Raw genomic sequence first — 13,966 nt, 5'->3', positions numbered from 1 at the left:
GCAGCCTGCCTCACGGCGCGGCTTAATAACAAAATGACATGAGGCAAACATTTAATTGTTTGCCCCAAACATACAATTGTTAACTCCCAAACATACTGAACCTGAGGCAAACATGAGGCAAACATTTAATTGTTTGCCTCAGGGCGCGATCTAATCTGGCGACGACCCTGATCCTGAGCATCCACTTTCCACTCCTTTACCATTTAGACTGCGGGAAGTGATTTTTGCCTGTTTGAGATCATTCTGTGTGTCTTCATTAACTCCCAAACATACTGAACCTGAGATGGTCGCACAGACGATCATGCCATTGTCGAATCCCCTCCCCCCAACCCCCATGATATAGTTACTTGCCTTTCCTGTTGACCGCAATTTTAACATTCTGGTTTACATAACAACGTACTTAACTACAGTAGTGTATTTTTATAATAATGTGAAAGATAAAACGTTTGTACACCAAGAGTATATTAAATGTTCATCATAAAAAAATCAATAAAAAATAAACATTCTAAATAATGTACACTGCGGCAATAATTATTGTGCAGAAAGCCAACTCTACGTAATTATATTATGTATTTAAAAGAAAGGAATTAAGGGAAAGGACTATTGTTTGGCTTGGCAATTAATCGATTCGTTCATAGATTAATTCATTCCTTCATTAGAACCAAAACATCCACCTTACGAACGTAATTGGGCCATAAATGGATTACTGCTACTTGCATCCGTTTTTGAGGAACAGTGGTCGAATTATAGAAGCCAATTAAAATTAACGTTGCTATGAAAATACAGGAACTCGTTTATTACTAGGTTAACAATTATCAACCGTATGTGATGCGATTTACTTATATTTCGACTAATTCAGCAAACGCGAATCACCACAGTTGCGATAAGCAAGTATTTGTTTACTACTGCTCCCATCGACGGTGTTTATGGGAAGCATTAGCGTTTGTTTTCACTGCAAATTGACCGTATTGCCGAAATTAAAGACAACTATGCTTCAAGCACATAGAACGGCATTGCCTGAAAAACATGCTGTGGTCATGTTTACATGTAACATAATTTAGATATTATTTTTGTTCGGAAGTGATGAGTAACGTAATGAATACAATGCAAATAGGCAAGTTTCGATTGGGGTCACAAATGAGTAATTTACGGAATATGGTCATATATGTTATTATAAATTGAATTACTTATCAAGAAAAATATTTAGGTTTTATTAACTTAATATAAAAATTAAGATAATCGCAATTTAGTATAGCTGAAGTAACAGTTTCTACCCATATCAATAAATAAAACAGAAAAAAAAATAACATTTATTTTTTTAAATAACAAAATAACAAAAAAATAATATATCACCGTACTCTACATTATTAAAGCACCACTGCATGGTGCTTTAATAATGTAGAGTACGGTGATATATTAGTCATAACAGTTTTGATAAAGGGATTTTATGGGTGAAAAAATGGCGTCTTGCCTAGTGCTCATACATTTGATTCGCGATTCTGATATTTGATATAAAATGTGATTTAATCAACTCAACAAATATTTTTACTGACAGTGAATAGGCCTACTGGTAAAGTCAACCGGTTTGGTTCTTGTATAGGCTCATAAAAACTAATTAATTGATTGGTTCAGTGCCATGGCATGTACAACTGCAAGGACTAGAAGTTGATAGTGCATGGGAGGTAGTTAAGAAGTGCTTGCATGAAGCAATGGCTGACTGTATACCTAGAGTCCGAATAATAAATCAAGTAGGGGTTAAATGGATGAATAACACCATTAAGCTTGAGTTGCAAAAAAAGAAACAACTATGGAGGGAATTTAAGGAGAAGGGTGACCGGCAGGCACATGAACGGTATAAAGCACAGGAGAGAAGGGTGACGAGTGTGGTAAGAAAAGCAAAAAAGGATTACGAAAGAACATTGGCCATGCAGGCTAAAGAGAATCCTAAACAGTTTTTTAGATATGTAGCAAGTAAAAGGAAAAATGTACATGGCAGATTGATTTTAAAGAATGCCGATGGTAGGGAGGTAACTGAATCAGTTGAGATAGTTGAGTTACTGAGTGAGCACTTTGCAAAAGTATATCATCCAGGTGGTGACATCGCAGAAACGAATAAACCAGTAGATTATACGGGATACGGGAATTGTGGTTAATGAAGTGGAGGTGAGTAGTCTATTGCATAACCTCAATGTCAATACATCTGTGGGATTGGATGGTATACCAGCTCGTGTTGTACGAGAAGCAGCTAAAGAATTGTCAGTACCCTTGACCATTTTGTTTAATTTGAGTCTCGGGTCTGGGTTAGTCCCGAGCGGGTGGAAAGAGGGGAAAATAGTTCCACTGCATAAAGGTGGTTCCAAGACTGCTGTTGTAAATTACCGACCGATTAGCATATCAGGAATCATTGTCAAGGTCTTAGAGAAAATAGTCAAGAGGAAAATACAAGATTGGATAGAAGAAAATGGGATACTGTATCAGGGACAGCATGGTTTTGTGAAGGGTAGGTCATGCCTCAGTAACTTGCTCACGTATTATAACACAGTGACGGCTGAACTGGATAAGGGTAATGGGTTTACGGTGATTCTACTGGACCTTGCCAAGGCCTTTGACAGGATTCCACATGGAATTCTAATCAGTAAATTGCAGCATATGGGAATGGACATAGGGTTGGTGACATGGATAGGAGGGTGGTTGACGGAGAGATATCAGAGAGTGGTTTACTCGGGAGTAGAGTCCATAAGACGGCCTGTGACTAGTGGTGTGCCACAAGGATCTGTTCTTGGACCACTGCTGTTTAATTTGTTCATAAATGATATAGGAAATGATCTGAGAGGAACAGTTCATTTGTTTGCGGATGATGCGAAGTTGGGTAGGGCAATAGTGAATGCAGATGACGTCAAAATTTTGCAGGATGATTTGGATAGATTGGAGGTCTGGGCTAAGGAGAATGGATGTCAGTTTAATGTGGCAAAATGTAAGGTTATGCATTTTGGGGTGAAAAGATTGGCGGCAGTTTACTGCATTGGTGGAACCGTGCTCCAGGAAATTGATGAGGCACGAGATTTAGGAGTGTTGGTAGATAAGGAATTGAAATTTAGGGGACACATTGCAAAAGTGACCAAAACAGCTCATCAAATCACTTGGTTGCTGAAGAATACGATGACAAGCAGGTTATTGTTCCTCTGTATCGAGCCTTGATAAGACCCCATCTAGACTACTGTGCTCAGATTTGGTCACCTAGGTTTCTTCTTGATGGGGAGGAGGTGGAGAGGATCCAGAGGCGAGTGACCAAGATGATAGCAGGTCTGTGGAATGAACCGTATGAGAACAGGTTGAGGATTTGTGGGTTGCAAAAATTGGTTGATAGGCGGAGGAGGGGAGATATGATTGAGACATTCAAATTACTGAAGGGTTTCTATAAAATTAATTCAGAAGATATTTTTGAGAACAGGGCTGGTTGTGGGAGGACTAGGGGACATCCATGGAAACTGGGCAAAAGTGTGGTTAGTAAAGGTGTTAGAGCTGGGTTCTTTACTTTTAGAGTAGTGAATGAGTGGAATGCGCTCCCTGAGTCTGTGGTGGATGCTGTGACAGTGAATGAGTTTAAGGCGAGGTATGATAGATACTGTATGAATGTCAAATAGTTGTGATGAATATGATTTGGGGCCTCCCTCGATGAGTCCAATGACTCCCTGGAGTTGCCCGTAATAATAGTAAGTTAACCTTTTTTCCGAAGCAACGGCGATGCGCTAGGCCCACTGCCATCAGCATTGCCATTGCATCAGTTATTATTTTAGAAACTACCTATTATCACAATAAGGTAGATAGAAATGGAAAGCATGTCCTGTTCTCCAGAACAAAACGTGGGTCCAACCACAGACCTGCCGTACGAGGAACTCACCTTCAAACAGCTCCTAGCTATTTTCAAGCATATTGGAAATCTGCTACACACAAAATGGCCAGGTAAGGTAGTAGTTCATGAAATCCAAGAAGTTGATACGGACGACGTTCAACTTCTTGAACTACGCCAAGACAACGCTACTGAAAAAACCACAACGGCTGAAGATCATTCCCGTACTGACGGGAATGATCTTCAGGAGGTTCGCGCAAGCAAAAAGCGCAAAACTGTGACCTCCGAAACACCAAATATAGATGTCATGGAAGAAGATGGCTCTGCCCCAGACTCACCTACCTCCGCAAGGGAAAAGATCCCCCCGATTATCCTGCGTGAGAAGAACAAATGGATGACTCTAAAGAGCATAATGAACAACCTAAAGATCTCATATAACAATGCAAAGAATATCACAGATGGTGTAAAAATTCACCCTAAAACTGTCACAGACTATCGTAGGTTAACAGCAGAACTAAATTCCAGAGGAATTCAGTACCATACTTTCTCACTCGGTTCGGAAAAAAATCTCAAGGTTGTGATTAGAGGCGTGCCTGAGGATGTCTCCACCGATGAAATCATCACAGACCTGCACTCAAGTGATTTACCACCTATCAAGGTCAGCAGGAGGGACAAGACTCCAATGCCATTAGTGCTGATCGAGATCAGTCAAACCTATAAACACACATGACTTGACAACCATCTGTGGATTAAAATTCTCGGTAGAACCGTTAAGGAAGAGAGCTTCTACTGGGCAATGCCATAGATGTCAAAAGTTTGGGCATGCCCAGAAAATGTGTAGGGCCGAATTTAAATGTTTGAAGTGTGGGGTTGGTCACCCAATCAACACCTGTTCTAAATCAAAATCTACCCCAGCTAAATGTGCCAATTGTGGCGGTCCTCACACATCCAACTACAGAGGATGTTTGTACAATCCACGTAACAGGAAATCTGAAGAGGGACCATTCTCTCCTTCCATCAGCTCGCCTACATCTGCGGCTACTTCACAGCCTCCTAAAGTACAGAATAAAAACTCAGAAGCCCATCTGTTGAAAACTGAGGTCCCTCAAAAAACGACTCTAAGCTGGCAGCCCAGGACATATGCAGATGTAACCCGCCCTAAACAGACATCCCTTGAACAGTCAACATCACGCCCAAATATGACAGCTATCATTACCGCGTCCATGGCAAATATGCTATTAGATTTCAGCAGATCTAATCCTTCACAAAGTTCTACTAACAGATTTCTAAAAGATACTCAAGTCATCATTTCAGCGCTCACTAATGAACGGTAAAAAATTAAAACCAGAACCCCTAGAGATAATAGCATGGAATGCAAACGGCTTAAGAAATAAGATCCTAGAACTCCAAAATTTTGCCCACAGACATCGGCCAGATCTACTAATAAATGAAATGCATCTAAGAGCAGCAGACAATCCCAAAATCTATGGATATCAGTCGTATAGAACTGACAGAGCAACCCACAGAGGTGGAGGCACGGCAATTTTCATCAAAAATTTTATCTCTCATCTCTCCATAAACATTCCTACTACCTCCAATCTTGAGATCACTGGCATCGAGATTCTCACGAGCTCAGTAGGCAAATTAAAAATTTTTGCAGCATACCATCCACCACAAAAAGCACTACTACCTTCTGATTTGAACGCCATATTTGACACTGGAGAGCCTACCATTGTGGCAGGTGATTTAAATGCCAAGCATTCTACCTGGAATAGCCACTCCACTAACAAAAATGGACAGATACTACAGAACTATGCTGATTTCAACAACCTTCACGTAATAGGCCCTGCTGATCCCACCCATCACAACACCTATGGTAGGGCCGATGTATTGGACATAGCCATACTGCAGCACATCAGACTCCAATACAATCTAATAACAATCAATGATTTATCATCAGATCATAATCCAATAAGGTTAAAATTAGGAAATCTTGAAAAATCATCCCCACCCCCTCACTCATTTATTCCTTGGGAAAGGCTCTCCAAGATGCTCCCGAAATATATTGGACCTGTTCCCATCATTAAATCAAAAGAGGAAATTGACATAGCTGTCAAAAATCTAACAGAACAGATTACAGCAGCCTGTACAGCAGTTACTACCCCTGCAACCACCCACAAGTCCAACCACTTGCCTGAAGATACTATGAATCTGATTAGGGAAAAAAATAAGGCTAGAAAAAGATACCATAACACTAGGGCGCCACAAGATAAACGGATCTTAAATAGGTTAAATTCTGCAGTGAGAGATGCACTCGCAGCTCATAGAACTCAACTCTGGGAAGAAAAACTGACCTCCATCTCCGCTGACAGCCACTCTGTATGGAATCTTATCCAAAAGATCAAGAACAAAAATAAACCTCTTCCCCCCTCTGCAAACAGATTCAGGTCTCATCCACACCGATGCTGATAAAGCTGAGGCAATAGCGAATCATCTTGAAAATCAATGCAAACCCGCATATGGTCACCTTGACATTAGTCATATCTACAAGATACACCGTAATGTCAGATATTCACTCAAGTCTGCTCCCACACACTCTACTCAAATCACACCCACCTCACCTGCTGAAATATATGCTATTATTCAGAAATTCAAAAATAAAAAGGCTCCTGGACCCGACGGCATCTCCAACAAAGTTATAAAACTTCTACCTCGCAAAGCTATTGTTCATTTGGCAAACATAATCAACTCCATACTTCACTACAAGTATTTCCCTTCCTACTGGAAATTGGCGTACATTGTTCCAATTCATAAACCTGGAAAGGATCCCACTCTGCCACAGAATTACAGACCAATCAGTCTCATTTCTAATCTCGGAAAAATAGCTGAAAAGGTAATTCTTACTAGGCTTCAAGATTCTGTACTCCTGTTAAACATCCTGCCTGAGGAGCAGTTTGGTTTCAGACAGTTGCATAGTACCACGCAACAAATACACAGATTGGTGGAACATATCATCACAGGTTTTAACTGGCGCCAATGCACTGGGGCTGTTTTCCTAGACTTAGCCAGTGCATTTGACAAGGTTTGGCATTATGGTTTACTATACAAGCTTATATCATCCGGTATCCCAATCGGAATCATTCAACTCTTAAAGACGTACCTCTGCGATAGACGCATGCAAGTGAGACTAAGTGGAGTGGTGTCCTCACAGAAACACATCTTGGCTGGAGTTCCACAAGGGTCCTTACTAGCACCAATCCTATTCTCCTTATACCTGCATGATATACCACACAACCCATTATCTTCAATTAAAGCTCTTTACGCTGATGACACAGCGATATTGGCCAGATCATTAAAGCCTCACTTAGCCATCAAGAAACTGCAAATAGAGCAATATTTTGCCAAATGGCGTCTCCAGGTGAATCCTCAGAAGAGCATAGCCGTCTTATTCTCTAGAAGATCAGTGCTTCCCAAAGAAGATATTCTTCTCTTTAACACAAAAATTCAGTGGAAAACAGAGATCAAGTACCTTGGTGTAGTGATGGACAGTAAACTGACTTTCAACTCCCATATCAAGACTCTCTGTGCAAACACATCCAAAACCATAGCCCAGCTCTATCCGCTAATAAACAGAAACAGCAAACTGAGCACCAGAATCAAACTTCTCATATACAAACTGATGGTTCGTCCAATACTCACTTATGCCTCACCGGCCTGGAGCCATACTTCAAATTCAAATATCATTAAATTACAACGCATTCAGAATAAGTGTCTTAGAATGATCCTGGGCGCTCCATGGTTCATCCGAACTGTCCAACTGCACCGCGACACGGAGGTCCCCTATATTTACACCTTCATGCAGACTATAGCAACCAAATTCTTTTCAAAGGCAAGTGTGCATCCTAACAGACTGATCCAACTGGCCGCTGACTATGATGCAACGGACTGTTCTAAGCACAAAAGACCTAAAGCCATCCTAAATCCCCTCACTGAGGATTAATCTCCTAGCCCAATCAGGGCGAGCAATATAGCTCATAAACTCTTTCCACTCTCAGTCTCTGTTAAGATAGCCGGGAATATGAAAAGCTTTTGCTTCACCCGTTAAGCCAGTAATGCTATTAGTATAAAGGGATTTTACTGTTATGGTATAATGAATAATCGTCATGACTGCACGCATAATTATACTGCTGCAATTTTTCGATTGTAATTTGCATCGATAAGAACACTTTGGTATTCTTTTTTTTTTAATATGTATAAAAAAATGAAATCTTTTCATTCCTACCCATAAATCGCAAATGTTGCGATATCTCTTGTTAAATTTACCTAATTCTGCAAAGTTTTTTTTAGTAGGCAGCAAATGCCTTGCTGATTTCTTAGCCAAAATGTCCTGCCGACGTCTTCGTATGTGAGCAAGTCCATAAGAAGAAAGGAGCCTATGGATTGGAACAAATGACGAATAGGTGTTGTGTTTTTCGAAGAAAGACGAATGGTGGAAACCAGTTGAGCTGAAATACTTCATAGAAAAGGCAGAACAAAAACGTTGATGAAAACAGTGATTGGAGGAACCCTGCGAAAGAAGTCATCTATCTAGATCGTTGTCGGAGAGCCTTTTTTTTTTTTTTTTTTGAAAGTTTTTTGTGCGCTATCCGAAGCACGGGTACAGCATTCTGAAGTTAGAAAAAGTATGTGATTTATGTAGGAGAAAGGGACATGTTTTTTGTGCCAGAAAGACTCAAGATGTAAGTCAGCAAGAGAGGATAAATCTGATCTTGTCTAAACCGATAAAGCAAAGTGAGATCTTTCTTGGAAAAGCCAATCTGAAGTCCTCTTAAAGAAACTCTTTCGTGTAAATCAATAACAAATGATTATGTATATCATATGAATGAGATAGTAATAAAAGTTTTTTTAAAAAAATAATCCAACTTCGTTTTTTATTAACATTATCAATTTAATTACGAGTAACTTTTTTTAATAACATGCGCCAGTCAAATCCTATCTCACGACATCATAAAAATGCTAAATTATCCACTAAATACGAAATATTTACTATATTTTTCTTTTAAATCCAGGTTTCAACAAAACAGAATTCACAGGATAAATAGCAGCTATATTGACACGATTAATTCTGTCCAGTCTTTATGGAGAGCTAAAGTGTATCCCGAGTATGATGGAATGAGGGCAGATGATCTCTTTCGGATGAAAGGAGGACCAAAGTCTCGTATTTTGCAGTAAGTATTTATTTCTGTGCATTGTAGTTGAGATTTATTTTTTAATTAACTTTATCATTATGATATTGCTGTTTTAGGTTTATTATCCCCCCCCCCCTCTAATGTGCTAATGTTTACTGATCGGTTTTACTTCAATTCGCGAGATTTTCCCATATCAAATTTTAATTCATATTCTTCTGATATCGAACTTACTTGTTTCTCTCCTGATACTATAGTAATTCAATCTCTTCTTCTCCGAGCATTCTGTAGTTTAATAGGACAATGCAACTCCTCTGATGAAGTATCATTGTGACTAGGCTACTTGTATTAGAAGCTGTTGATTTTGCATTGATTACCTTAGCATTCTCATAATGCAAAACACAGTTCCTTTTTAGATGTATGTATTGCTATGGAATATGGATAGTTTCTGCCCAACCAGTTTTGATTTTTATTATGGGCTCATTTGGGAGCCACACCGATTAATTCAATCTTTCCTGGTCTGGCTTCCACTGAAGACACCTGAATAAACATCAAAACTGGGCTGGTCAGTGATCCCCAACTTGGGTGAATAGCAATAGACATGTCTGAAAGGAAATCTGTGCATTATGGGATGTGAACTCAACCTCTTTATACAAGCAACATAGTTGTGAAGATACTTCATGAACAAACTTTGTTTGCTTACTTGGATAAAGGATTAAACAAGAGTAGAGTATCAAGGGCTATTAAAAGAAAGATTAATAAATGTCCATTATTTTTAGCCAAGTGGGGTTTGCCTGTGTAACACTGTTTTGAAATTGATTGAGATGTTACACAATCAATTTCAAAACAATGAAATTGATTGTGTATAGGTGGCTAGCTTGATATTTTAAGTATTGTTTATTTACTTGGCTAAAAAAGGGAGAGGGGGGGGGGGATTATGAATTCACAATCTGTATAAAAATCTATAGATTGAAAGGGCATTTATTATTAAGCTTCTTATAACTTTTGATAGTAATTCAACCTTTAGCATATACAATGTCATTCTATTTACAGTCATCCAAAACCATCTCCAGTGACAGAAGAAGTAAAGAACATGGTCAGACAACTTCCTGAACAGTTTGACTGGCGAGATGTTAATGGCATTAATTTTGTATCACCAGTAAGAAATCAAGGTATGTATAATTTATTATTGTCAGACCTTGAAGTCGCAAGATATTGCAGGAGAGCCACTCTGTCGCAATGCATTTACACCCATTCAGCACTATGAACAAGATACTGATTACTTAATTCTGTGATGCCTTTTTATTCCCCAATTTCCAATAATGTAAAATGCATGCCAATTTCCAAAATGCAAGGAAGAACCTTGCATTTTGGAAATTGGTATGCAGTCTGACTTCATCATTAGTTGCCATTAGTAGTTCATTTCATGACAGATGATTTGAAGACCTACAGGTGACAAGATATTGACACTTCTCTGGTCAAGCTTTCTTTTGTAGAGTTAAAAGTCTGAATTTCTGAGAGTGGGAAAACCCACTACTTGCCTGCTCCCAAAAGTTCCTCTGACAGCTTACTGTTCTCAAAGGTATTACTACAAAGGCTACATACTCAATAGTTACATAAACACAACACATTCTATGAATTAAACTTTTGGATTTTCTGAATTGAAGTCTGTAATTACTTCTTAATCTTAAAATAAATATATTCCTGTCTATCTACTTAGATGTGAAATGATTCTCTGATGGAAGGTAAAATTTCTCATTCTTTGTGCTGTATGCAAATCACTACCCCTCCTTCAAAAAAAAATAGGTATGTAAAAGGTACTGTAACTCATTGCCTAATTCACCTTCAGTTAATAAGTCCTTATTGCTGACAGACTTATGGAGTAGTATGAAATAGTGTTATTATCCATACAATCCTTCCTTATATGAAAAACACACTCCAGCTAAATGTTATTACCTCTCCTTATACTTGTTCACCACCACCTCTGGCAATCCATTCCAGTCATTCATCAATCCCCAACCAAAAAATCGAGTCCTCGCACCCATACCAACCACACTTATACAATTTCCACGAATGACTTCTAGTTTCTCTCTCTCTTTCTTTACTCATCATACATTGAAAAATTTCTTTTGTATCAATCATAGAACTCCCTCAGCAACTTAATGCCCTCTCTTTTCTGCCTGTGAACTAAATTTTGCAACTCGCACACCATCAGTCTATCCTCATACGAAACAATCAACAAACATGACACCATACTGGTCACTCATCTCTGAATCCTCTCCACCACTTCCTGATACCCAAGAAACCTAGGTGGCCAAAATCTATGCACATTAGTTGTGTCATATCGTAGCATTATAAAGGCAGATAATAATACCCTTACTTGTGAATTATTATTATTAACATTAATAGTCAAAGGCTCGTCGTGGGATGTATGCACTATCACACACAAAAGCTCATCCAACCCTGCCTTAAACCGATTCAGTGTATCAACATTCACAACACATTCAGGCAATGAATTCCACTCGCCAACCACTCTCTGTGCAAAGAATCTGTTCCTCATCCCTCTGCTCACAGTCTCCAGTGATGGCCTCTTGTTCAACCCTCCCCTCTTCTGATTCTATGAAAAAACCTTTCATGTTAACTGATAACCCCTCAATAACTTTGTCTCCTCCTATTACACGAGGCTTTGCAGTTTACATTCTCTCAATCTGCCCTCATACTCCACATTCCAAAGACCACTGACTATCTTTGTGAATGTTTTCTAGACCCTTTCTAACATATCCTTTTCACCATGAAAATGCAGTGACCAGATCTGTGGACAATGATCCATATGATGGCCTAATCACCACCTTTATACAATGGTATTATAACCTCTTTATTCCTGCATGTCAGGGTCCTCTGCATCATTGTCTCATCTCATCTTCCTTATACCCTCTTTTACCTTGCGGTGTCGAGGGTCCATTGATCATCAGACCTCACTCTGTTTACAGGATAAGGTGGTCAGCCATATGCCCCGGTGTATCCTATGGTCTGTAGTGTTGCGTTCTCAAGGCCAGTTTGCCTGCTTTGTGGGATGAAAACCCCCAGAATAAACTGGGGGAAAAACCCTGCTGTCCACGCCCAAGACTGGCTAACTTGGCTATGGCTAAGGAAGATCCTTCAGCTCCTCATGTCACCGACGGGAATCGAACCTAGGACACTCCTTCCCCAGGCATATGGTTGCGAAGCGCATAGCCACTAGGCTAACCGCGCAGACATCTGCATCATTGTTATTATCCATTTTGACAACGTAACGTGTCCAGTGTGTGGCATCTAAATTTCGGTTTCTTGTCCACTACCACTCCCAGATTTCTCATCTCCAACAAGTGTATACTTTGCATCCCATCATTGCTTACCAAATTTCAAAACATTACTCTTTGCAACATTGAACTAATAGTTCCACTTACCTGCCCATTCATGCAATCTATTCAAATCCTCTTGTAAGACCATAACATCTATTGGACTCTGCATTGCTCTTTTCCCAATTTTGCATAATTTGCAAACAGCTGCATATCACCAGTTAAACCAATCACAATATCATTAATATACAAATTGAACAACAGCGGTTCCAAAACTGACCCCCTTCAACACACCACTACCGACAGTGGCAGCTCATGGCTTGAAATTGTGGAAGTGCTACAATTTTCGAAATATACGTACACATTGTAAGTACAGTGTATACATGTTTGGATAAAATATCAAAATTATGGTAAAAGTTAAACATGAAAAAGAAAATATTTATTATCGAATAAAATTATACAGTTCGGTATAATTCAAAATTACTTAAAAAAAAAATATATATATATATTTTTCTTTTGTTTCATGAAAAATATTGTTTATCGATAAAATTATACAGTTTAGTATAATTCAAAATTACTTTAAAAAAAAATCCATTCCTTTAATTTTAATTAAAGGAATTACAATTTTGGACATTACAATTGTTGACAGTTCCACTGTTGTTTAAATGTAATGTCCAAATATTTAAAGAGACAGTAAACACGATAAGGACTATGAACACTCTACTACTGGCGCAAACTGCATCTAAACAACAGTGGAACTGTCAACGGACAGTGCCACGTTACGCTAATAGCTCACATCTCACTATGATATGCATATGCTTGCGTAGCAATATGACACTGTGGTAAACACAGTGCTGCTAGCATCCTTCACCCCTCCTAAGTGCTACAAGATGGAGTTTTATTTTTTATACAAAATAAGAGAATTGTATAGTATTGTTGATGATAAAATTAAATATTACAAGCAAATATTAATAAATATATTTATATATCAAGAAAAATTGGGGGTGCTGCAGTTCTGCAGTGCCTATGCACGAGCCACCCCTGACTACTGACCTTCCTCTTTGGAGAAGGTCAGTAGTCAGGGGTGCCCCCCCCCCCATATACAGCTTTCTGATAACTGTCTACAGCCTATCACCAATCTAACTCAGAAGCCTGTTATCCAGTCCGCTTCAGTTTAACAACTTGTTATGAGGCAGCGTATCAAAAGCTTTGCAAAATCTAATCATACCACTCTATATGCATTTTCCCTTGTCCAAGACATTTGTCACCTTGCTGTGGTACATATGTAAGTTATTAAAACATGATCTCCCTTTAACAAACCCATGCATGCTGATAACCACAGAGAATACTGCTGTTATCAACCCATTTCTGTATACTAGTTCTCACAAGTTTCTCTAATACTTTCACCACAACTCCAGATATTGGCCTATAATTTGTAGCAACAGCCTTATCACTACCTTTATTCATTGGAACAATTTTACCTTTTTTCCACTCTCTTGGAACCTATGCTGTTGTAAGACTCCTATTAAACAGACATGCTACTGCCATTTCTCTGGAACATTCCACGATACATGATGATATGTCATCAAATC

At 38.9% G+C, this 13,966-nt stretch overlaps 1 protein-coding gene across 1 annotated transcript in view; it reads left to right on the top strand.

Moving 5' to 3' along the window:
• LOC150094427 (dipeptidyl peptidase 1-like) overlaps positions 1 to 13,966 on the top strand; it is a 68,406-nt gene that overhangs the window by 25,251 nt on the left and 29,189 nt on the right. The window contains exons 3-4 of the mRNA XM_090412313.1: positions 8,920 to 9,078; positions 10,090 to 10,208. Coding sequence (XP_090268439.1) covers positions 8,920 to 9,078; positions 10,090 to 10,208 — 278 coding nt within the window. The remainder of the gene's footprint in view (positions 1 to 8,919; positions 9,079 to 10,089; positions 10,209 to 13,966) is intronic.

Source organism: Typopeltis vanoorti, chromosome 22 (assembly GCF_054136105.1).
Source record: "Typopeltis vanoorti isolate ZY-2024b chromosome 22, IOZ_Tvanoo_1.0, whole genome shotgun sequence".
Lineage (NCBI taxonomy): Eukaryota > Metazoa > Arthropoda > Arachnida > Uropygi > Thelyphonidae > Typopeltis > Typopeltis vanoorti.
Note: the sequence above shows the minus strand (reverse complement) of the source record. Positions and strands in the feature narration are given on the sequence as shown.